The sequence below is a fragment of the Pelodiscus sinensis genome, chromosome 6, assembly GCF_052426305.1.
Source record: "Pelodiscus sinensis isolate ZL-2025 chromosome 6, ASM5242630v1, whole genome shotgun sequence".
NCBI classification, from domain to species: Eukaryota; Metazoa; Chordata; order Testudines; family Trionychidae; genus Pelodiscus; species Pelodiscus sinensis.
The window spans coordinates 94,079,797-94,103,403 of record NC_143057.1 but is presented as its reverse complement, the minus strand read 5'-3'; the positions used below and the strand labels follow the sequence as shown (position 1 = coordinate 94,103,403).

The 23,607-nt window shown below is 43.9% G+C and overlaps 1 protein-coding gene and 1 long non-coding RNA gene across 4 annotated transcripts in view; one reads left to right on the top strand and one right to left on the bottom strand.

Annotated features, from left to right (window-relative positions):
• Positions 1–8,768, bottom strand: part of LOC102453032 (uncharacterized) — a 66,833-nt gene extending 58,065 nt beyond the window's left edge. For 2 of the 3 annotated variants that reach the window (XR_012905028.2, XR_012905030.2), the window contains exons 1-2: positions 8,549–8,768; positions 6,061–6,162 (exon numbers count right to left, since the gene is read on the bottom strand). This is a non-coding gene — a long non-coding RNA (uncharacterized LOC102453032). The remainder of the gene's footprint in view (positions 1–6,060; positions 6,163–8,548) is intronic. The other variant, XR_016349977.1, reaches the window with a different exon arrangement.
• A 145-nt stretch (positions 8,769–8,913) lies between these two features.
• The window catches only part of ZSWIM6 (zinc finger SWIM-type containing 6), a 183,996-nt gene continuing 169,302 nt past the window's right edge, over positions 8,914–23,607 (top strand). Inside the window, exon 1 of the mRNA XM_075932863.2 lies at positions 8,914–9,570. Coding sequence (XP_075788978.1) covers positions 9,060–9,570 — 511 coding nt within the window. The 5' untranslated portion in view covers positions 8,914–9,059. The remainder of the gene's footprint in view (positions 9,571–23,607) is intronic.

Here is a 23,607-nt window from a genome sequence, read left to right as displayed (position 1 = left end):
CCAGACCCTAGATCTGAGTCTATCATACACTGAAACCCCTTGCCCTGAGCCCCTCACATACCCCAACCCTAATTACTGCACCATCACATCCACAAGCCTGTGGCTTGCTTAGTACCTTAACCCTACATCTGACCCCAACACTGCCCGGCCTGAAGCCCCCTCCCTGAGCCAGAATCCCCATCTCCACCTTTTCCTGCACTCCGATTTCCTCCCAGAACTTGCACTTCTCACCCCTTCCCACATCCAAATCCTTCATTTCTTCCCCCCCCCCCTCGAGCCTACACATCTGGTCTCATCCCAGCAAGGGTACAATTAGACTGCAGGAGTTTTTCAGGATTCTAGAGATATCCCAGAAAAAAACCTCTTCTGAATCCAGGGACACATTTGTTCTTCCATTTTTTTTAAGTGGAAGAGCAAACATGCTCTTTTGGTAACCCCTGTATTCCTCATTCCATGAGGAATAAGGGGGCTTCCGAAAGAAGGAGTTTGACATTTGGATCAGTCTAGACAGGCCAAATATTGGAAAAACCTCTTCCTACAGAAGAACTGGAAAAAAGCAGCTGTATAGGGGTTGGGGATAGCACATGATGGAGAGGAGGAGAAGAGAGAGGGTGGGGTGGGACTTCAAGGAAGGGGAGGAGTTTTGGGGGAAGAATGCAGCAGGAGATCTTGGCTTGTTTTGTCATTTAAAAAGTGATCTTGGTGTAAAAGGTTGGAGACCACTGCTCTAACAAGATCTATACCATCAAATGCAAGCAATGCCTTTCTGCTATATATGTTGGCCAAACTCGACAAAGGATTGATTAATTATGGACACAAATAAGATATTCAAAATGGTCACACAAACCTGTGGGACAACATTTTAACCTGCCTAGGCACACAATGGATTTAAAAGTAGCCATTCTTTCACACAGTAATTTCAGGAACCAACTGCAGGGAAAGACTGTGGAACTGGCCTTCATATACACATTTGACACTCTCTCCCAGGCACTGAACGAAGACATGAACTGGATGGGCCATTATATTCAACACCCAACAATGGGCGGCAAGTTATATGGGCTCGTGGTGCCAGGGAGCCAAGTGCAGACAATATTTGGAGCTGGGTCTCTCCCCCCGGCCCTGCCTGGAGCGGGCCGCAGCCCCCACCTGCTGGCATGTCCTCCCCCCGGGCTCCACGGATACCACAGCAAGCTGCCACGGCAGACCGGTCTCCCCGCACCCTTCTGGCACATGCACACACTGTGCGCCAGACAGGGTGATGGGACGTGAAGGCCTCGCCCCTGAGCGGATGCTGCAGTGAGCAGGTGTGGCAGGCCAGCCCTGCCCCCACAGCCTTGCGGCGCCTGCTCGTGCCAAGTATTTTAAATGCCAGCGGCATGGCAGGCAAGAGGGAAGGGGTCTACCCGGGGCCTTTGCGGTGAGCTCAGGGAAGCATCCACCTTCCTGCAGCAGCTGGGACCCGGCAGGAAACCCCGCGGGGCGAATGCCCAGACTCCGCAGCCCCAGAAGGAATGGGCAGCGGATGCCAGAGTGGCCTATACCCCCTTGACAGACAGCAGGACCTGATCGCAGATCAGACAGAAGGTAGGGGAGGGGGAAAAATAGAGGGAAGAAAGGGGAAGGCACCAAGGGACAGGGGTGGAAAAGAGACAAATGCCAGGGCCAAGTGCAGACAATGAGGGAAAGGGCAGGAGGGGAGGTCTCAGCGGGAGGGGGGACAGGGTGATGCTGGGAGAGGAGAGAAGAGGGGAAGGGCATTGGGGGCTGGGAGGAGGAGGTGCTGGGAGAAAGCTTGAAAGAAGGGGTGGGCATGAGAAAGGTGGAGATAGAGCAAGTCACGTGTGAGGGCACAGAGGGGCATGAGGACAATGGGGGCAGAGAGTGGTGAGGGGGTGGGCATCAGGGAAAAAGGGGGCAGGGGCAGTGAGGGAAGGGGGAGGCACCAGGAGGGTGCAGGGCTAAGGGAAGGTGCAGGTGCCAGGGGATTCTGGGGGTGAAGCAGAAGGGCAGACACCTGCAGGGGAAGGACCACCACCAGAGAGAGGCAGGGAAGGTCTGTAGAGGGAGGTGTTAGAAGAAGGGATGAGGAGGGGTAGCTCACATGAACAAAGCGGGGCTACTGGAGGAGTGGGCATGAGGGGGAGAGAAAGGTTGGTGAGGGGGCAGGTTGTAGGAGGGCTGAGGGCAGTGAGAAGGGCAGGAGTCAGGACAGCACAGGAGGATGAGGAGTTGGGGGGCAACAGGCACCAGGGGAGCTGATGGAGCAAGGGGATACATGGCAGCAGAGGGAAAGATAGAGGTTTATAAGATATTTATTAATATCTTGGGTGCCACAGTGGCACATCCAAACAAGCCACAACACAGTACTGGTGCACAACACAAAATTCATTCTGCTCACGGGAGGAAACACTTAGGCTATGTCTACACTGGCAGTTTCTTGCGCAAGAATATCTTGCACAAGAACCCTTGTGCAAGAACACGTCCACACTGCCATGTGCGAGCTGTGCTTTTGTACAAGAGCATCCATGGCAGTGTGGATGCTCTCTTGCCCAAGAAAGCTGCAATGGCTATTTTAGCCATAGGGGTTTCTTGTGCAAGAAATCCCCCCCGCGAGCATCCACACTGCCCTCTTGCACCAGAGAGCTAACACCTGTTAGAAAAGTGCGTAGCTCTGTCGCAAGGCACCCTCTCTTATGCCATACTGTAAATTTCCTTGCACCAGAGCAGGCGGGCAGTGTGGATGCTTTGTGGGTTCTTGCACAAGAAAAGCTGTACTTGCGCAAGAAGCCACGAGTGTAGACATAGCCTTAGAGGGACACTTCGCCCAGCTCTCTGCCCCCAAGTTAATGTGTCACACATTGGGTTAATGCAATTGCAGGATAGTTGCATGAGGGGGGCTTGGTGGAGGCCAAACTAATCCCTGTTGGTAGGATGGTGGGAAAAGTCTTTTGAGAGGGGTGACATGACACCTTTTACTTCTGTTCATATGTCCATCTTGCCCTGAGTGTGTTACCTCCAGAGGCATGCCTAATGGGGGGGCGTGGCTAATGGGGCAGGAGGCATGGCTAATGGGGCACCACCAAAAATTATACAAACCTGCCACCCATGCACCCAAATTACATCAAAAGCTAAGTTTGGAACACTTACAGCCCACTCAATTAGCCTCAGTTATCACAAGCACTATATTGACAGGGTAACCCCCTCACTTTTTCTGCTTAAAATTTGGGGTTTGTCCCTTTTGCTTCACTCATCTGAAGCAGTGGGTTGTACCCACAAACAAAAGACACACATGATATTATATATATTAGTTAGTCTCCAAGGTGCTACAGGGCCATTCCTTAAAAGGTTTTTTTAATGAGTTGCTATGAAGATGTAGCTTTTAGCTCAATAAAAACTTTCAAAAATGTTAGTTAAGGTGGACCTACAACACGTTCTGCTCCCTATATCTTTTTTGGAATACGGGCCTTCTAAAATCTGAACTCAAACAAAAATGCCCCAGAAATGGTCAGTTAAGGTCTCCCAACATAGCCTCAGAAGTATTTTAGATGAAAAACCAAACCTCAAACTCTCAAGTGACCAGTTAAGATTCTGCAAACATAATACAACCCTACTCTTTTCACCCAAAGACAATAGTTACTTCTAGCAAGGATAAAATGATTTAAATGAAGTACTGCATGCTCAGAGAAAAAATTGTAGTGGTAAAGCCATGGGCTGCAATGGGAATGGTACATAGATTCACCACTCCTGAGGGTGGAATTGTTCCTGACATTGTGCCTGAGGCAGCAGGTACACAGCTGCTACTATATCCTTCCAGGAGGTGTGGCATCTGCTCTGCAGCCCTTCTCTCCCCACACAGTAAGAAAAAGGAATGCAATTCTAAGGTAGCAACATATGTAACTTATAATAAAAATTAGCAGATTGATACAGTCTCTCTCCATTTGTAGGATTTCTTAAATAAGCTTAGGTATATTTTCTAATTTTAGTTCATAATAACTTCATACTATATTGATGGCACCTATCGCACTCTGCAGGGTTTTGAATCTTCATAGTAGAAGATGTTTGAACAATCTCCTGTCCCCTGGGTCTAGGAGAGGTATGTTGCCCCAGATAGCTACTACAGGTAATATGGGAACCACTACCAAAGTCAGGGTATCTTGTTTACTTAAGTGGAAGCTAATGAAAATTAGGTATTGGACTCAATCATCAGATTACTTAATCCGTTTTAAAAATTTGCAGTATATTACTGTATCAAATAGCTAATTATGTTTCTCACTAGCATTGTAATACCTTAATTTAGTGTTTTTGCTAGTCCATTAAACTAGTGTCTCACAACCAGGTAGAAATTCTCTTCAGAATTTTATACTGTATCTCAAGATACACAAGCTGATTATTTTTCAGCTTCTCTCTATTGAAAGTGTCAAAGCTTTTAAAAATTATTTGGCAAAATGCTTGTGCTGTCTCCCATAAGAGTTTCCTAAAGATTTTCCTCTACAGGTACATTAAAAAGCAATCCATGTTTCCCAGATGTATTTCCTGATGCTCTCAATAATTTAAGTTTATTTCTTCTGATTTGAAGATTTGCTGGAGATAGCACTGTGGCTAACAAAATAGAGACATATCATGCTGCTGATTATTAGGCAAATTCCCCACTGGTTTAGGTTCTGCTTACTCAGACTAAACTGTAGATTTAGACAACTTTTGATCTTTATTTGAATTAAGATTTTGTTCTAAGCCTGATTACGTGTGTTATAAGTATGAAAACCTCAAAAGCTGTCATCTTATAAAATGACGCCCCTGATTTAGAAGGCAAACCTTCATGAATAGATTAATTACTAAGAGTCTAGTATGCTTGACTCGAGAGGGAAACAGACTGGACAAACGAATAACTATCAGGTAGCAACCAGTCCTGCAAGTGTGGAGTTTATTAATCTGACCCAGCAGCAGTGGGATCAGCTGCTGCCAGGTAATGGTTAATTCCTCCAGCCTTGGGAATGGGTTCCCTATTGGGAGCAGCTTTTCCCTAGCAGAAAGTGCAGTGCTTAAGATAGTCATATCATGACAAGGGAAAACTGATCCTTCCCCAAAGGCAGCAAAAATCACCTGTTTTAGACCAGTATCAAACTCGTTCTGTTGACAAGGCCAAGTTTCAATTTTTATTGGGCACAAGTAATACATATTTAAGATGACGCTTTCCCACAAAACACAGCTGAATGCCCACTGATGTCAAAGGAAAGTCTGCACAAAGATGAGGGTAGTTTATTACCACCCCTATGGAATAACTAAGATTTCAGTTGTTACATTCAGTATCACAATGAAAACTGCTTCCATTTAGGTCCACTTATCTCTCTCCCTTCCCACCCCCCCGCCCCCCCCCCCCCCATAGTCTTTCTGTGCATATCCCACTTTATAGCAAATCCCAATTCTCCTCCCATGGGCTTCATTGTCATTTCACTGACAAAAATAATTAATATCTAGGCTCCTTTAAAAATCTCAGCCTATAGTGTTTAGGTTACCAAATCCCACTAAAGTTCTAAGGAAACAGGGTCATCTAAGGTTCCTTTGCCTAATGTGGTGTTAGGCTTTAACATTAATATACAAAGAGGATTAATGGGAAGCATGGAGTTCACACCTTAAAGTGGTTGATTCATGCTGTCTGCACACTCAGGAGGAACGCATTCTATCACTGTACACTCAGGTCATAATAAGAAGGGCTTGAAACTTAAAAAAATCTTTAGAATTGAAGCATGACATGCAGACATATAAATACATTATGCAGGCCTGATCCAATCCATAGGCTCTGCTTAATTTTAGTCTGAAGTTATTTTCTTAAAGAAATCTTAAATCACAGTGTCAATAATATTATTTTTGCCATTTTACTTTTGATTTGGCTCCAACCAGTCTCTAAATAGATTTGTTTTAAAAATTAAATGCTATTTCAAAGCAATTGAAAAAATGTATATCAAAATATCACCCCAAACAACTATATTTTGGTTTGTGGAACTAAGCATGTTTAACTGCAAATTCAATCTTAATTTGTGTTTGCCTGATCAGTTACTGTACCTTATGCATCCCTTTCTCTTCTCTGTGCAGGATTCAGTGCCCCTAAGGTTGAACTGCTTCAGTGACTCATGGGAGTGGTAGTATGATTGGGCTGCCTTGTTCCTAGAAAAGGAGACATGAAGCACTTGACCTACAATCCCACGAAGGTAACCCACAGCAGCTCAGAGAACTCCTTTTCAATGATGAGCTGAGCCAAACTGAAATGTTTCAAGAGGAGTATCCAAATGTTCTGTTTTTATTGAAGATTTCTTATTTACAATTTCAAAGTTAAACTTCTACATTTTATTCTGTGAACAATTTCACTATTTTGTCCCTTTATCCTGATTTGGATGAAAGAGGAAATGTATGCATTTTCCATGACAAATGCCAATTGTTGATTAGCTCCAGTGTTTACACATCAATATTTTGATTTTACAGTACACTTGATACAATTCGGCCCTTATTTACACTTGTGCATCTCCACTGAAGTTAACCGAGGTGAGGACAGACAAAAGTGAATATATTTCTGATATTGTTTGTGAATAACAAATTTTGAGCCAGCTTTTTCGCACATATTTGTTCCAGAAGGGTTGTTAAATTTGACTTGAGGATACACTTTTGAACTACTTATTTTCACTAATAATGATAGATATTTTGTATGCTACTGGAATTGCAACATTACACATTAAACCATTTGCTAAAAATTAACCACAGCAGATGGTTAGTACCAATATTTACAGATTCTTTTCAATACCAGGGTAAATATAATATTTTAACTGCATCCAATTCACTCACTGTGGATAGTCACATCAAGCTTATTGCATTGGGGTGCCAGAGCTTGATTCCAATTGGGCAATGTGAAGGTTTACAGCTTTAACCTAATCCTACTCAGCAGCAGTGTGCATCCAGGATTTTGACAGAAAAATGGTTGCTATATTAACCTTTTAGGTTAAAAGGGTCATGGAACAATATAGGTTTCCATAGCAGTCATCAGGAAGAAACCAGAGTGCTTTTTCCAAAATGAGATTAATTAAGGCTGTTGTCAAGTCTCTGATTCTACAAAATATGATCTGCTTTTCCCAGGAAACCATTTTTGCTACACCTTTAGCTGATTTGAAATTAAGCTATCTATCCTCTCCCCACCCCTAAAATCACTCATCCTGCCTAGAATGCTTTGAAGAATTCCTCATACTACTTAGCTAAACCTAATCTCCTCTTCCCTCCCCCAAATCTAACCTACAAGTGAGAATTTCTGTAATGCATCTTGTGGAACAGTTTTTTTTTTTAAAGGAGTGATTGATATGTAGTAGGACACTTATGTTTGCATTTGTAATATTGTTTTCCTCTTCTTAGCAGTGGTTTTAAGGAGTGGCTAAGGAGAACATTATTTAGGTAATAAATTTGCTTTGAAAAAAACCTGCTTTTTCATTCAAGTCTCTTCCATGCTTCATTTGTTCATTAATAGCCATTCTAATTAGCGACAGCAGGCACAAATAATTATGCAGATAGAGTAGCCTTATGTCCTCGCCCCCTAAGCTATGGGAGGAAGGTCAAATAAGATCTTACAAGGCACAATACAAGCCTTTTTTTAAAAGAAGGTTATTTTCTCTGCTTTATAGTTTCCCCTCCCCTTCTTCTGTGCGCGCTGTGTCTGTGCTTTGGCACTCAAGACTGAAGAGCGCTGAAGGATGGACCCACAAGCAGCATGTTACCACAATTTTCCTAATAGCTGGAAACCTTTACAACAGGCCTATAACCTTGTTTTACCAACCAGGCCAGCACTTTCCTTGTTTTCCAGTTAGTGTCCTCGTGTGCGTAGCTCAGCCATAGTACAAGGTGGCGTCGGAAGTTTCCAACGCTCAGAGATAGCAGTAAAGCGACCCCGCATCCCAGCGCAGGCTAGGAAGGGGGAGGGGAGACAAGTAGCTCACACGCCGTGCTAAGTGTCACCACCAACACCTCAGTGAGAACGCGAGCTGCGATCTGGGTCAAAGCTCAGCGCTGCCGCCAGCAAGGTAATTAAGCGCTGGACTCTGCCCCAGGCTGGGATTTGCTGCGCGTCGCAGGAGCGCCGCCAACCCAGCCGCCTACACGCGGGATTGCTCTGCCCCGGGCGAAGGGAGCAGCCCGCGCCTACCACAGCCAGGCTTTGGGGCTAACTGGCCCCTCCACAGCCCCAGCCAGCGCGCTGAGGAACCAGCGGTTCAGGGGCCACTCGGCGGACCTCCCCGGCTGGGCTCCGACCCGCTCTTGGCTGCGGGACAGAGCCACGTTGCTCCCCGCAGCCAACCCGCGCCAGACGTACCCAGCGCGGGGCCGCTCCAGGTACTAGCTCATCGCCTCCCTCCCGCACCGGCTGCCGCAGCGCCTCCGCCGCCCAGCCAGCACGTGGCGTCCAGCGCAGGCGGGACCCAGCCCTTAGCAGCCATCGGCTCGGCTGCCCTGAGCGGGGCTGACCGCCCCATACTGGGGGCGAACAGGAGCCGGGCTGCAGCGCCGCTTCCATTACCGTATTTCTTTGCTGCCGCGCTCAGTGACACTACTGCTTCTCCTTCTTCCTTCCCGCTCCCCCAGGCTTTCCCAGCGGCGGTCACCGGGTTGAGGCCGCGGCGGCCCCGCCTCCACATTCCATTCCCTAGATGGTGTCATAGAAGGCGGTGGCGCCTGCCCCACCCCCTTTTCCCACCACGCGAAAGGCGCGCCCAGACTTGCGAGTGTGTTACGTCGCCAGAGAGCGCCACGCCCTCCTTCGCAAACTAGCCCCCGACCGACCACGGGCCCCACCCCTCGTGCTGCTGAGTCTCACGCACGGCAGCTGCCGCCGGGCCCGTTCTATTTATGTTTGTAGGCACTGATTTGCATAACTCCGCCCCTGCCGTGGGCGAGGCAGCAGGCACCGCCCCTTTGCCCATAGATGGCAGCGCTGGGCGTGGCCGCCATTCCGGCTGTCGGTCGCTCTCTTCCTGGTGCCGTTTATAGGGTACAGCCACTTCCGCTGTCTGCTTAGAAGCGGCGCGATCATGGCGGAGCGCGGTCAGCTCCCTCCCCCCGCTAAGCGCCTCTGCTGCAGACCTGGCTACGGCTCGGGGTGCAGGCCGGGCCAGCGGGCGGGCGGCGGCGGCCCCGGCGGCGGGGCGCTCTGTGCCGGATCTTCCTCCGCGGCCGCCGCGGCTGCCGCCCTGGGGCTGCTGCCGCTCGGCAAGACTCAGAGCCCCGAGTCGCTGCTGGACATCGCGGCGCGCAAGGTGGCGGAGAAGTGGCCCTTCCAGCGGGTGGAGGAGCGGTTCGAGCGGATCCCGGAGCCGGTGCAGCGCAGGATCGTGTACTGGTCCTTCCCCCGCAGCGAGCGGGAGATCTGCATGTACTCCTCCTTCAACACCGGCGCCGAGGACCCCGCCGCCCCCGGGGGGGCCGCTGCCAGCACCGCGCCCGGCGGGGCCGCGGACGCCGCCGCCGACGAGAACCGCCTGCCCTTCCGCAGGGGCATCGCTCTGCTCGACGGCGGCTGCGTCGATAACGTCCTGCAAGTCGGTGAGTCACTCACCGGGGAGCCGGGCCGCGGCCCGTCTCCGGCCCAGCCCCGCTGGGATCCGGACAGCGGGGTCCTGCGGGCCTGTCACCCACCTGTAATCCCGGCCCCGGCCACAGCGCCGCCCCTCCCTGGCCCAGCGCCCTGACCCCGGCCAGCGCTTCCTTCACCTCCGCTCACCTAAACGCGGCGGCTGCCCCCCCCCCAAACCGCCCAGCCCAGATAGCACGGTCCCTGCAGCGCTCCGTGCCCCCAGCACCTCTCTCGCTGCCACCCCGGGATCCAGGCCTTGTAATTTCCTCTCTCCGTCCCCTCCCCCGCAGCCAGATTGCATGGCTCCTTCACGCCTCTCCTCGGCATCCAAGGCCAGGTTACAGGCGGCTTCTGCCCGCCTAGCAACTGCCCTTCACAGCTGCCCTCGCTGCACTCCGCATAGCGCCTATTTCCTCTCCTCCCCCGTCCCGTCCCTTTAACTCTGGTCCCACTCCCCCCTGCGCTCCCCCTCCGCCCGTAATCCCGGCCATGCAATCCCACCTCGCTCTGTCCCCTCCCTCCTCGCACCCCCTCCCCCCCGCCGCGTAATCCGGGTCATCCTCATAGCCTGGGCCACAATAGAGATGCCAAAGTCGCCGCCGCCGCCTCTGCCCCGCAAACCCGGGAGGGCGAGGAAGTGAATCAGCAGAAGCAGCCCCGGTGGGGCGAGGGAGGGGCAGGGATCTGTTACCTACACACCCCAGGAGCCGAGTTGCGCGGAGAGGTTCGGGGCCGTGTCTGAACAAAGGCTCTTGCAGGGGAGCAGCGGCAGCGATGCGCGGCCGGGTTGGGAGCTGCTGCAGACAGTGCAGCCTAAGCCTGGGGCTGCCTTTGAATCACCCCCGGTTGGTTTTGCGGGGGGCGGGGGGCGTACCGTGGCTAGGAAAGCTGCCATAGAGCGGATCCAACTCTGGCTGCCAGGACGGAAGGGGGGAGCTGAGCGATGGCAGGGAGGAGGGGGAGTTGCTGTGTATGGAGGCGGCGGTACATGGGGTGCTGCCAGTTGCTTTGGGATGTAGCTGTGTTCCTCGCTTCATGACAACAGCGAAAGGGGAAGTGCTGTTCTTGCCTCTCCTGGAACAATACTCCCCACACCCCCGCTGCTGCCGCCTGCTGCTGCTCTTCACCCTCTCCGGGAGATAGCGCTCTCTCGATTTAACTCCTCCCTTCCGAGTTAGTTTAAAAGGCTCGGGGGGTGGGTCTCCTCCGAAGGGATGAAGGGAGGAGGAAGAGCAGCTCTGCGTTGGGGGGGAGGGGCTAGTTCCATCAATAAGAGTGCTGGAGGAGCTCCATGCCCGGCTCACATTTTCCTGCGGGTCTTGGGCACAACAAGGGAAGGCTGCAGGCTTCCCGTCCTCCTGTGCTGCCTGGCTTGTTGTGATGGGAAGAGGATAAACCAGCCCCTGATTTGTGATGGTGGGGGAGGTTTTACAGACCTAGTAATCCGGGCCCTGCCGCTGCCGTGGGAAAGAACGAGCAGATGGGTTACAATTTCCCTAATAAAACTTCCGAGCAGGGTGAGGTTCTCTTCTGCTGAAGCTGGAGCTCTCGTTTTGTTGTGTTTAGCTGCCTCTATTTGTGATTTGCGCATCTCGAATCGCCGTGAGGCAATTCCCTGTGGTGGTGGAGGAGGAAGACCTGGCACTTTGTTCTCATTTTCATGTTTATTTGTGTCCTTTTCAGTTTTCTGCCAGCCCCCGAAAAGGGGAAGCCAAACAAAAGAGGCTCTTTATTTCTTTTCACTGCCTGAAAAACAGTGAAGATTTGACAAAGGGGAAGAAGGGACTGATGACTTAAAGCCACACAATTCCATTTTCCCTCAGACAGACTTGCATAATCTTCCCCAATATGCAGTTTAAGCCTGAGCTTTTTTCTCTTCCCTGTCAAGCTATCAGTTTTTGAGGATGGACGTGATGACATTTTTAAATGGACTGAAACTAACAGGGCAGTTCACATTCCCTCTTCTCTCCTGCTTCTTCCAAATAATTTAAAACAAAAATGGATGTTTCCCCCTTTCTTTATGTCTTGTTTCTAAAGATTTAAGGGGTGTACAGTTTCTGAGCCCAAAGGTTCACTAGAACTTAAGATCTGTTCCATACTTTTGGTTCTCATGTAATTTTGCCTCACTGCCACCCTGGAGAGAACTCAGTAGTTTTAATCCTGTCTGCAGTTAATTTGAATTCATATATACTCTACAAATCTGATGTCTGCGTGGTTATGTATTTTCCCAAGGCACACTCTGTTGCTTTTTCTCTAGGCTCAGTGCCCTTCCCTTCTGCCTAAAGGGAGGTTCAGCATTGAGACATTTAAAAAAAAAAAATCCCTAATTATGTTTCATCTTATTCCTGGGTGTCTGTCTTTTTCCAGAGGACTGAGGAGCACATCTGTGGGTCCTCACTGGCTGCAGAACCTGAACCTAGTATTTTTATATTGTCTTATTTTTGTTTCGTTGGCAGTGCTGATAATCGCCCCCCCCCCCCCCCCCCCCTTGACTGTGCTTGATTCTGCTTGCATGCAATGAGGAATGACAGGAGTGCATGTAGGGAGGGTTTCTTGGCTGATTACATTTAAGCCAGGAATTCACTGTGAAAATAAAGCCAAGGGGCGATAAATAAAAGATGCAATCTTCTCTCAGAGACAGACACCCAGCATGGGCTTTGCTTTCCTTGCTTTCAGAATTGGAAGAGGCCTCAATGAGTAGTTGTGAAAGGGCGGGGGGGAGTAACTTTTTGTATAGCCTCAAAAGGGGAGGGGCAATGAGCAATGTTGGCAAGGGTCAATGTGAAGAAAGAAAATACACATAAATACAATTTAACTTTTGACTGCTGCTCTTGGAACACTTAAACACATTTCAAACAAATGCTATATAAACTGTTGAAAATACAGCTCTTTTGAGGAAGCTATTCAAAAATAGCAATATCAAAATGTGTACTTTGAAACACAATGTAAATTGTACTAACGGGTGGAGTTCTTGTTTTGAAGGGTGTAGTAGTATAACTCTTAGATGACAGAGTATCTCCAAAGTACTTGTGTAATTTGGGAACATTGTGTCATTGGGGTTGGTAAGGATTTTGTATTTGAAATGTTCCTTCCAGAGCACAGAGGTGTAGGAGCACAAGCAATTCCACTGCAATGAGTTGTAATGACTGGTAGAATGGGGTTGGCTTCATGTAATGTAGCAAAATATGTATCACAATACTGAGCTTGTATAAATGTGAATATGCTGTGTGCAGTATGAGTAACAGAAACTTTGTACATTTTTTCAACTATGCTTTCCAAGAGCATTATTATTGGATGAGCCATATTTTTATTGCATATCATATATTAGTGTTGCAAGTAAAACAATTAGATTAATACAAATGAATGAGAGATTTGCTAAGCGAGCGATGTAAATTTTACTTCAGTGCTAGTTAAATGGAAAATACTTGTTTCTGAACATTTCATTTTTAGTCAAACTTTAGGAACATTAAGTTGAAGAAAATTTATTACTATGGCAACTTGTTTTCAATCAACAGATGCGTATATTAGAAGCATTCAGTCTATCCTACCAATTTCTTTTTTAAATACTTATCATTAGGTGCCTTTTTTTAGGAAGAACCTCTATTTTTGCAACACCTTATCTCATATCTGTTTTTTAAAGAACTACTTCAAACAACTACATATTTTGTCAGTTGTGTAAGGGCTCTTTAATAATTGGAGCAGAAATCTTGAGTATCTATTACTATCTTTAAAAGATAGCTTAATTTAGTCCAATGTAATTTTAATTTATAAGTATAATTTATTTCAAATGGATTTTCTTAAAAGAGAAGCTGTCAGTTAAAATCATACTTGGGTCAAGCGTGAGAGTGAGGATCTGAGAGAATATGGATAAGAGCTTGAGGCGGAGGTGGTTTAATAACAAAACATAAGAGAAATGAAACATTTTCACTGTAAACAATTTAAATCATTAAATATTGCTGAGCAGTGTTTGCAATCCAAACATTACAACATTTTCATTGTATATCAAAATCTGGAAGGCAGATTGACTGACTGCCTAGAAAATAAGTTTTCACTTGGCCAACCTGAAAGACATGCCAAAAGCGAGAGGAAAATATAGATGGTGAAGTGTAAATTTGATTTCTTAATCTGTTTTCATCTATGGTCAGTCTTATGTCTGCTTTATATAGACCCTTGCTTGCTCTCTCTGGCCTCTGTTTAAGACCTTACAATAATTTCTACAGAAATGCTGAGCGACAACATAATCACAGGAGTAATGCCTTTAGATAAGAATGGCAGGGGGATGAGCCAAAGGAAGCACTTCCTGGAGAAGAAAAAATGTAAAGGACTTACAATATCAACATTAAACAAATGTTAGAAATGTGATAAGCCTGCAACTCAGCTTATTTTTCTTTTAAAAAGGTTTACTTCAAACAATGTCTCTTCATTGCAGAATCTTGGGTTTTAGAGAGAAATACAGTGAGATGCAGCTGGAGGAAAGTAATTATTTCCAGATAAACTTTTACTTTGATTTTCTTTAGTGTAAAATAATCTGTCAGTCTCTCTATATATTTCCTTAGTTTGGTTCTGAAATAAACTTCAGATGGTCTACTTTTTTGTTTTTCTTTTACGGAGAAGACATTCTTTTCTTCTGACTTGGATGTGTTTTTTATGCTTCATTATTTTATTGCTAAAGCTTAATAAAAAACTACAAACTTGAGCCTATGTATAGTAACTACTCTAAAAAAAGAGGTCAGGTTTTTTCACCTGGAATGGAATGTTTCATGAGACTATTTAAGTAACTTCTTTCTGTAGAATTCTGATGTAATTAAATATTTTTATAATCAACAACTTTCAAATGATTTTATTAATCTAATGGATCAGAATCTTTTCTAATTTTCTGCTTTTGGACAACTTTTCTAAAACCCAACTTAGAATCTATGAGTTTTAAGGCCAGAAGGGACTGATGTGATCATCTAGTTCAGCCTGCTGCATAAATATTGGCTGTAGTACCTCTGCATTAACTCCTGTTTGAACTAGAGCACAATTTTGGAATCTAATCTAGATTTTAAAAATACCTGTCATGGAGAATTCACAACAATCAGTGGTAAGGACTAATTACTGTGTTTAAAAGTTGCATATTTTATTTCCAGTCTGAAATTGTGTGGCTTCAACTTGTCTGTTGGATCTTGTCATACCTTTTGTCTGCTAGATTGTGAAAACCATTATCAAATGTTAGTTCCCCTTGTATATAGAGCCAATTTAAATTATAGAGCCTGTTAGATAAATGTCATTGCCCTTGTTTCAAACATTGATTGTTTGAATTTCAGCTATGTTGTGTTGAACAACTTTTTGATTCATTTTTTTTTAATGAAGTGCCAAACAAACTTTGGGCTCATCTAAACTACTCTAAAATGTCAGAGGAGGGTATGCAGATTCTGCGGGAACTTACTTTTGCAAATTCTTCCAATCTTACTTTTGAAAGTGGAGCTTTCGAAAGTGAAAGTAGTTAGGATGCTGCTTTTTTGATGAACTCCCCCGTTTTTTTGAAAAGCCGCTCTTCCTCAAAAAATGAGGCCATAAACTCTGGTCATCTGCAGAAGCGGGCTGTGCCCGCGAAAGCTCATGATACCATCTATACGTTTTGTTTGTCTATAAAGTACTACCAGACCATTTGTTTAAGTTTATCCTGTACAGACTAACTCGGCTACCCCCGAAGCAATAAAAAAAGAGTTGAGACTTTTAGTTAAAGTTCCTGCATTGTCCTCGTATATGTAGTAACTCTGTGTCCGTCAATGTCCAGGGGGAAAAAAGGGAAAGAGAAGACTCTCTTACGCTACCTGCTATCTTCTTTAAGTGGGTAATGTTTCTCTGCTGACCTGCCAAAAGATATAAGCCAGGGTTTCTCTAGAAATCAGCCTGATGATGAGGTTCTAGTTAGGAATGAATGATTAAAGGAAATTATCTATACTGTGGTACCAAAGTACCTGGGTGTCTGACGGGGGTGGGGGTGGCGGGAGGGATTCTGTTTAGAGCAAAGAGTATAGTTAAATTTGGAAGATAACATTTTTATTAGTAAATGCCACTAAACATCAGTTTCACTGTACACATACAAATTAGTGAAAAATATTTCCATAGATGATCGAAATTTACAGATAAGTGAATAAGGGAAAATGCTGTTGAATATTTGTTGTCTCAAAGGGAGAAAAAAATCTAAATGTATTCAAATTTCCTTGTTAGGCTTGTAGTGTAAGTTATTGATTAGGGAGCAAAGGAATTATTTTCTCTCTTTGTGAGTGCAAACATTTTTTTAATGTGTTTTATTAATTTTGAATTATTTCTTGTGAAAGCATTGGTGTGTACAGCTTTGCAACTGAGGATTATTAAAAATGGAAAATTAGATTTTTTTTTTAAATGTGATAGGTCAGTTATTTTTGAGTGTACATCCAGTTATTTTTCAAGTCATTTTTGAAGTGACAATAACTTTGCCCAGAAATAAAGCTTACTGTTTAATGCAGATATTGATGGTAGTATGTGTGTCTTTACACACAAGTAGTGACACTGTGCTATTAAAGACAAAGCTCAAGTGCTTTCTTTTAAACAAAAACAACATAATCACAATTTGTGTGTAACGTGAATGTAGACTATAAATGTAGTCTATAAAACTGGCCTATGCATTTTTAGAAATATATTTTATTTGGGTTAACCTGATGAAAACATCTGATATGTAGTATAGTTTAAGATGCAAAGGTTTACTTATAAATTATTCTTTTTCTGCTTCTTCCCTGGCATTCCTAATACCGCATAATCATAGCTCTGATATTTGAGAGACAGAACCTGACACTTGGATTGGTAGTAAAATGTTTCCCAAGCTTGAGTTGTTCTAAGAATTTCAAGATGAAAATTTTCATTATAAAACTTGCATGTGCTCTCTCTCTCTCTCTCTCGCTCTCTCTCATATATTATATTGAAGAAAATACCAGCTCTGCATCTGATCAGCTGTTTTGATATGTAGCAATTCTTGAACCATAGCCAACTGTTGTGTCAGCAGCTGATTCATTTTTTTCGCTCTGCATCTGACTTTCAGAAATGAGCAATTAAAAGATAAGTGTGTGGCTTTTTTTTTTCTGGGGTGGGCACAAGTTAAGAAGCTATTGAACCCATTGAAAAGTCAGGGAGCTAGATAAACTAATTTATTTGAAATTCAGTGACTTTTAAAATTTGTTTTTACATATTTTTCCATGTATGTAACCTGATAAAGTGAAATATATATTGAGGTTTAAATTGTGCAGTGCCAAACCTTCCTTCCTCCCCCACCTCCCCAACAGAACAGTGAAACTGGCCGCAGTTTGTAAAGGATGATCTGTTTTACAAAATGTTTCTACATAGCAGGTTAATGTTCCTATATAATCTACCTAGCTGATCCAGTTGTTATGCAACAACAATTCTTGATTGTAAAAACAGCATCTCAAAATACTGGTGAAAATGTATCATAAAGAAATTGGAGAAACTGGCATTGAAACTTCTTTTATTTTAGAGGGAGGGATAAGCTTGACTACCTGAAGAACTGGCAGTAAATAACATAGAATTAAAGTCTTCAGATTATGAATATGCTGTCTGTGTAAGGAACTTGTACAAAGCTTCCATGCATAACAAAGGGTACAGATTAAATGTGAATTCTGATTGCCTGGAATGCAGTCAGCCTGACAGCATGCAAATACTTGAGTACTGTCCAATAACTGCTCTCATTGTTCAGGGAAGTCTCTTTGTGAAGCTTCAGTTTTTCCTCTTGGTTTGCTGTCTAATACTATCTGTGCATGTAAATGTTTCTCTCTTTATTGGATATGCCTTTATCTTTTGACATGGCTTCATAACCATCATTGACCTGGATCACTGGAGATGTCTGCTGGTGCTTTGTAATGTAGACTTGCATCCACCGTCTAGCAATATGCCAATTAATATGATTTACATGATGTTCTCATGATGCATCACCACATCTTTCTGAAATTATGTAGCCACACATATAGGCTTTGGTTTTATTGTCTGAAATGTTTTAAGTTCAAGTGCCTGGAAGATTTTTTAAGAGTAGTCACCAACTTAAATAATTTTATTCTTATTTAATTTCACCAATCATGTGAATAGACAAGATTAGTAATTTTAGTAGCTAAAGTTAAGTTTATAGAATTTGTTTGTGTTTGTCAGAATGGGTAGAAAAGCCTTTTGCATGCCTTCTAGTTTTGCAATTGAATGTAATTTAGTCTCCTTTTTAATGCAGCCTTTATACACTAAACATACCTCCTTTGAAAATTTGAGAACATAGTCTGAAGCACGCATCTTAGGCAGAGGAGAATCACATTTAACTACATTTAAAGCATATTTCCAGGAAATTATTCTGAAATGATCTGCATGATCACACACTTTTAAAATATGAGCTTAATATTTTTTTACTGAGGCCTACTTCTTGTTGTAAGTCAGTGCATTTGACAGTCTTTGAAATAGCTGGAAATTTTTGTATTGGAAATGCATGGGCAATGGCTGAGAAGGTCTGACATTAATTGGAAGGATGCAGTAGAACCTGTCAGGAAGTTTAAATCCATACTAGTAGAGCTAGCTGATCAGATAAATCAGAAGCTCATTTACTGAATTAATGTGCTAAAAAGTCAGGTGATTTACCTCTTGTCCTGCCTTATTTAACAACCTGCCTATTTACATAAGTCATCTTTCATTGTTAATTGGTGTCAGACCTCTAATATGTTCAGGAATTGTATGAAAATATGTTGTGGGGGAGGGGAGCATATTAATGAAATAGGAATTAATATACATTTATTGTGTCTGCTTCTTTTTTGTTGTGGTTTTTGGCCAATTGTTAATTGCATTCAACTAATGACTATGGTGACTGGAAAAATCAAATCTTGCATAGTTTTGTGAATTCTAAGAAACTTGTACACATGCTAAGGTGAAATGTTAGGTGGTTACTGATAGACCCAATAGTTATGCAAATACAGTGCATGAATTGTGAGCTGTATAGACAGCTCACTACAATGTCTAATTTATATTGCTTAATGAAATACAGAACATGTAACCATTTAAATAACTGGCAAAACTGTTTCATAAAGCCTGAAAAATAATGAAATTACCGTCTGCTGTGTGTGTGTGTGTGTGTGTGTGTGTGTGTGTGTGTGTGTGCACGTGCACACTTGTATTGAACAATTGGTGTAGGTTGTGTCTTTCATATTTTTAAGGTTGGATATTTGGTTTCTTATGTCTGAAATAATTAGATTAACATTCCTATTTCTCCTAAAGTAACTGCTGTGATTTTTAATCTCTAGATTTAGGCCTGATAGTTTGACCAGTTCATATAGAATCAATGCATATTAAGCAATAAGTAACTTGGCTTATATTACGTTAGTGTGAAGTAAATGCAAATGGTGTGTGTTTTAGCTTATTTTACAATTTTATGATTTTAGAGCTTCAGACACGTTTCCCAACCTGCAGTTCTCAATAGAAATGATGGTGGAAGAAATGACATGTTAACAGTTCATTAGTCAACCAATCTTTATTCAACATGTGTCTACAAATATTCTCCCTGCAAATTTGTTTAGAAAAGGCAATAATCATTGAAGGTTTATTACAAGTACTACAGTAAGCTACTGAGTTCTTATAAAGTAGTAATTGTAATATGGTACTTACCTCCTTTTGAATATCTAAGGGACATAATTCATTGATCTATTGGGAGGGTGAGAGAAAGTGACTTTGTTAAAACATAAATTAATGTTTTTAACCAAACTTGCACAGAGAAACACTACTTTTAAAATATCTTCTATCTCTATACTTAAGACCCATCCTGCTGAATCCACTGTTCAGAAATAGGGAAAGTTGGCGATGTACATACAGTATTTTGCTTAATGTACTACTTCATTCAGTACATTAATCTTAATACTTTAAAATAAAAGATGTTTGATACCTACTTGGATAGTTGGCTTTATTGTAGTTTCAAAAACTAGTTCATTTCTTCTATTGATTTGGATTGTAAACGGAACCTCACAGAAGGACTGTAATTACTGCCTTTAGTTTAGAGTATCAAGTTGATTATGTTTTGGATTGACATCTAAACTTGGTATAGCTAGGTTATAATGAAAGTTGATGCATCATTTTCACTCTAGTGCCTGTTAGTACAGAGGGATACAGGAAATAAAAACATTTACAATATTAGCTTTTTTTGTATGGTCAGGCATTGTATGTCAAGTGATACGGTACTGATCAGTATTAAACTGGTGCGTTCATTTCAGGCTACTTTAGCTGAACATGTTAGTTAGGCAGAAATGGCAGTCAGTGACTGGTAATGGGAAGCCAGACTTATCAGATGGTTGATTTAGCCTGATCACATAAGGCAAGTGCGAGGCAGGGGAATGATTTGGTTTGTGCTATTAAAATGTATAAAAAACTATTCTGATTACTAAACCCTGTCAGGTAGAACTGTTATTTTACAGTTCTTACTATATGACTTGACAGTAGTATTTTAAAGGCATGAGGGCAGGAACAGAGAGATTTAGGAGTTAAACCATTGTTGCGGGATGGGAGTTGGAAGAAAAAGGTAGTGACATGTTGGACCTTTCATAACTAATTGTCTCTAGTGTGTGGGGTGAGTAGTGTTATCTGTGGTAAGAAGTGATCAGAGAGGGGGAACCTATTAATTTCAAAGATCCCACAAAGAGCTGGATTGAATGAGGGGCAACGTTGATCTACAATTGATAGCCAAATGGAAAAAGGGACCACAAAGAAACTAGAAGCTTAGATTTTTTTGTTAAAAAGCATAAAACAGACTTTTTAACACTGAAAAGACTGCAAACTGCACAATGGAAACCCCACAATGCAAACTCCATAAAAACGGTTTTAGATTATAAACATAAAGTAACATGTCTTTGCTTTTTTGGTTTCTATTTGCAGAACCACAGTTGGATTGAATAAGCCTATTTTCCTGCCCTTCATAACTTACTAATTTTAGTTTAACTTCACTGTGATTTGATGGCCAAATATACCTATAGCTTATCAGAAGCAAAACCAAAACTTGTACTGAGCTACAGTCACTGTTGAAGTTGTTAAAACAAAACCATTAACTCCATTCGTCCTTGTGTTTGACATCAAGCTTTTTGCAGTCAGATCTATGTTCATCTCCTTTCTCAGCAGGTTGGGGTGAATGACTTAAAATAAAACTGTAAAGAGAAAACAGAGAATGTTGTTTCCCACCCTGTTTATCTAATTTATTCTTGTTTATTTTGAATAGTAAGTATGATTGTAGTGCCCAATGTACAGATGTAAAGGGGTATCTGGTTAACTGGTAAGCATTGCCTTAAGGCTGCGTTTCTCAAACTGTGGGTCGCGAGCAACTTAGAGGGGGGTCACTGTATCAGAAAGTTTGAGAACACCTGCCTTAAGAGCATGTGTACATGTGTAACCGGTTAACCAGTGCCTAGCCAGCTGGGCCTGCTACACCGCAGGCAGGGGGCTGCTCCAGCCCACCTGGGCTAGCCACGCCATTTGGGCGGGGGGGAGTCTGCTCCTACTCTGGAGCAGCTTGTAGGGTTCTGTTAACTGGTTAAACTTAACATTTAACTGGTGAACTTTTTAACTGTAATTTTATATCCCTATCCCAAAGATCCAATTGATGTGGTGAGTGGCACTGTGCAACAGCTCCCTCCACAAACTTGGAGAAATCCCTTCCTCGAAAAGCTTTATAGACAAATCAATAGGCAATGGGGGATATAAAATAAGTAAAGAAATTCAGCAAGGAATGTCCAACTTTACTAGTTTTAAGTACTGTTTATTTTTTGTCGTTATACGTACAGATAAGGAGTGGGAAAATGTCCAGCCATGATCGGCAGGGTAGCTCTTCCATCACAGTACCCAAGGATTCTTAAGAAGGACAAGATGTGGCTGTTATGATTTTTATCAGAGCATTATCTGCATAGATAAGTAGCAGGGTAGATTGATTTTTGGTGATTTAAATTGATATTTAAAAAAAGAGATGTAAACTTATACTACTTCACACTTCAAAAAATGGTGGCAATCTAATCACTAAAACATGTCACTTTACAGCTCAGTACAGCATTTTACAACATCTAAGAAAATATACTTTGTGTGAATTTTTGTAGATAAAATATTTTTGATTAATTTAGGAAATAGTACATAATATGCATTACTTGTGCCAACCTGCAGATGCAGCAGCAGTACATTAGGAATGGTAAGAACTAAATCCTACACAAACAATAGCACTTATATTTTATTCAACTACATCTTAAATGTTACATAAAATATTTTCACATTTGCAACGGGACCAGTCTCCAGAATTGCTGTCTGAAGGTTGTCCTTAAACTTTTTAATTTTCAAATATTGACTCCCAACAGACAAGTCCTCAGAACACTAAATGTACAGTGTCCATATCCTTAACACGTCTACAAGTAGCTCTCATCTTCCCCACTCCCACTGTCTTTTTTTTTTTTTTTTTTTTTTTAAATGCTGATCTGAGTCCAGGTTACCCAAAAAGCAAAGTCTGTGCTTCGAGAACACTTAATTGTGGAGTAGCCCCATTGAACACATGTATAGGGTGGTGTTCCTTTGGGAAAGTTGAGTTTTATGCTGAAGCAAAATAGGGAATAGACTTATACGATAACTATTGTGGTCTGTGACCATGATGTTCCAAAATAAGAGGCATGTATTATCTCTCTCTCTAAACAAAAGTTTTTCCTGACAGCGACAGACTATCATCACGCTCTCACACTCGGAGGGAGATTGGCAAGTGTAGTGAGCATGGGGTGCAGTCCACTGGTATAATATAAAATAAGAAAATAACAGTGGCAACTCTATTACTGCAGCTTTCTGTACTACAGGCAATCCCCAGGTTACGTACAAGATAGGGACTGTAGGTTTGTTCTTAAGTTGAATCTGTATGTAAGTCGGAACTGGCGTCCAGATTCAGCCGCTACTGAAACTGACCGCCAGTTCTGACTTACATACAGATTCAACTTAAGAACCCCAAGTCAGCTGCTGCTGAAACTGATCAGCCGCTGATTCCAGGAAGCCCGGGGCAGAGCAACTGTGCCTCGGGCTTCCTGTAGTCAGCGCTGGTCAGTTTCAGCAACGGCTGACTTGGGGACGCCTGGGGCAGAGCCGCTGGGGTGCTGCTGGGTTGCTCCAGTAGCGCGGCTCCTCGGCGCTACTGGCCCAACCCAGCAGCACCCCATCTGCTCTGCCCCAGGCGTCCTGATTCAGCCGCTGCTGAAACTGACCAGCAGCGGCTGAATCAGGACGCCTGGGGCAGAGGGCTGGGGTGCTACCGGGTTGGTCCAGTAGTGCCCAGAGCGGCGCTGTGGGACCTACCGGCAGCGCCCCAGCTGCTCTGCCCCAGGGTCCACAACAAAAGCCTGGTTTGCTGGGGGGGGGGGGGAGCACACTAGCTGCGCCTCCCCCCCCCCCCCCCCCCCAGCAGACCAGGGACACGGGGAGCAAAGCCGCAGTGGCGGGGTGCCTCGCTGCTGAGGCTTTGCTCTGGTGTGGGACCCGCTTTGCTCATGGTGCCCCTGGTCTGCTGGAGACGGTCCCCAGCAGACCAGGGGCACCGCGAGCAAACCTGCAGCCATGGCGGGGTCCCGCGCTTCTGAGGCTTTGCTCTGGCAAAGCGCGGTGCCCCTGGTCTGCCGGGGCTGCTGCTTTGCTCCCGATGCCCCTGGTCTGCTGGAGACGGTCCCCAGCAGACCAGGGGCACCGGGAGCAGCTTTTCTCGCCCCAGAGGTCAAGGTGGCTGACCGCTGCCTGTGAGCTCCGGGGCAAGAAAGCCCCGTTCGTAAGTTCGTAAGTCGGGGACTGCCTGTATATACTTGGGTAATAGATTGTAAACCTAGTTAACTAATTAAACAAACCAAAAGGATTAGCTAAGCTAAACTTTTTTTTTTTTTTTTTTTTTTTTTCCCCCTAGCAACATCCAGCATAGCAAATAGCTGGGGAATTTGCTTGTTAAATCACACTTGTACTAA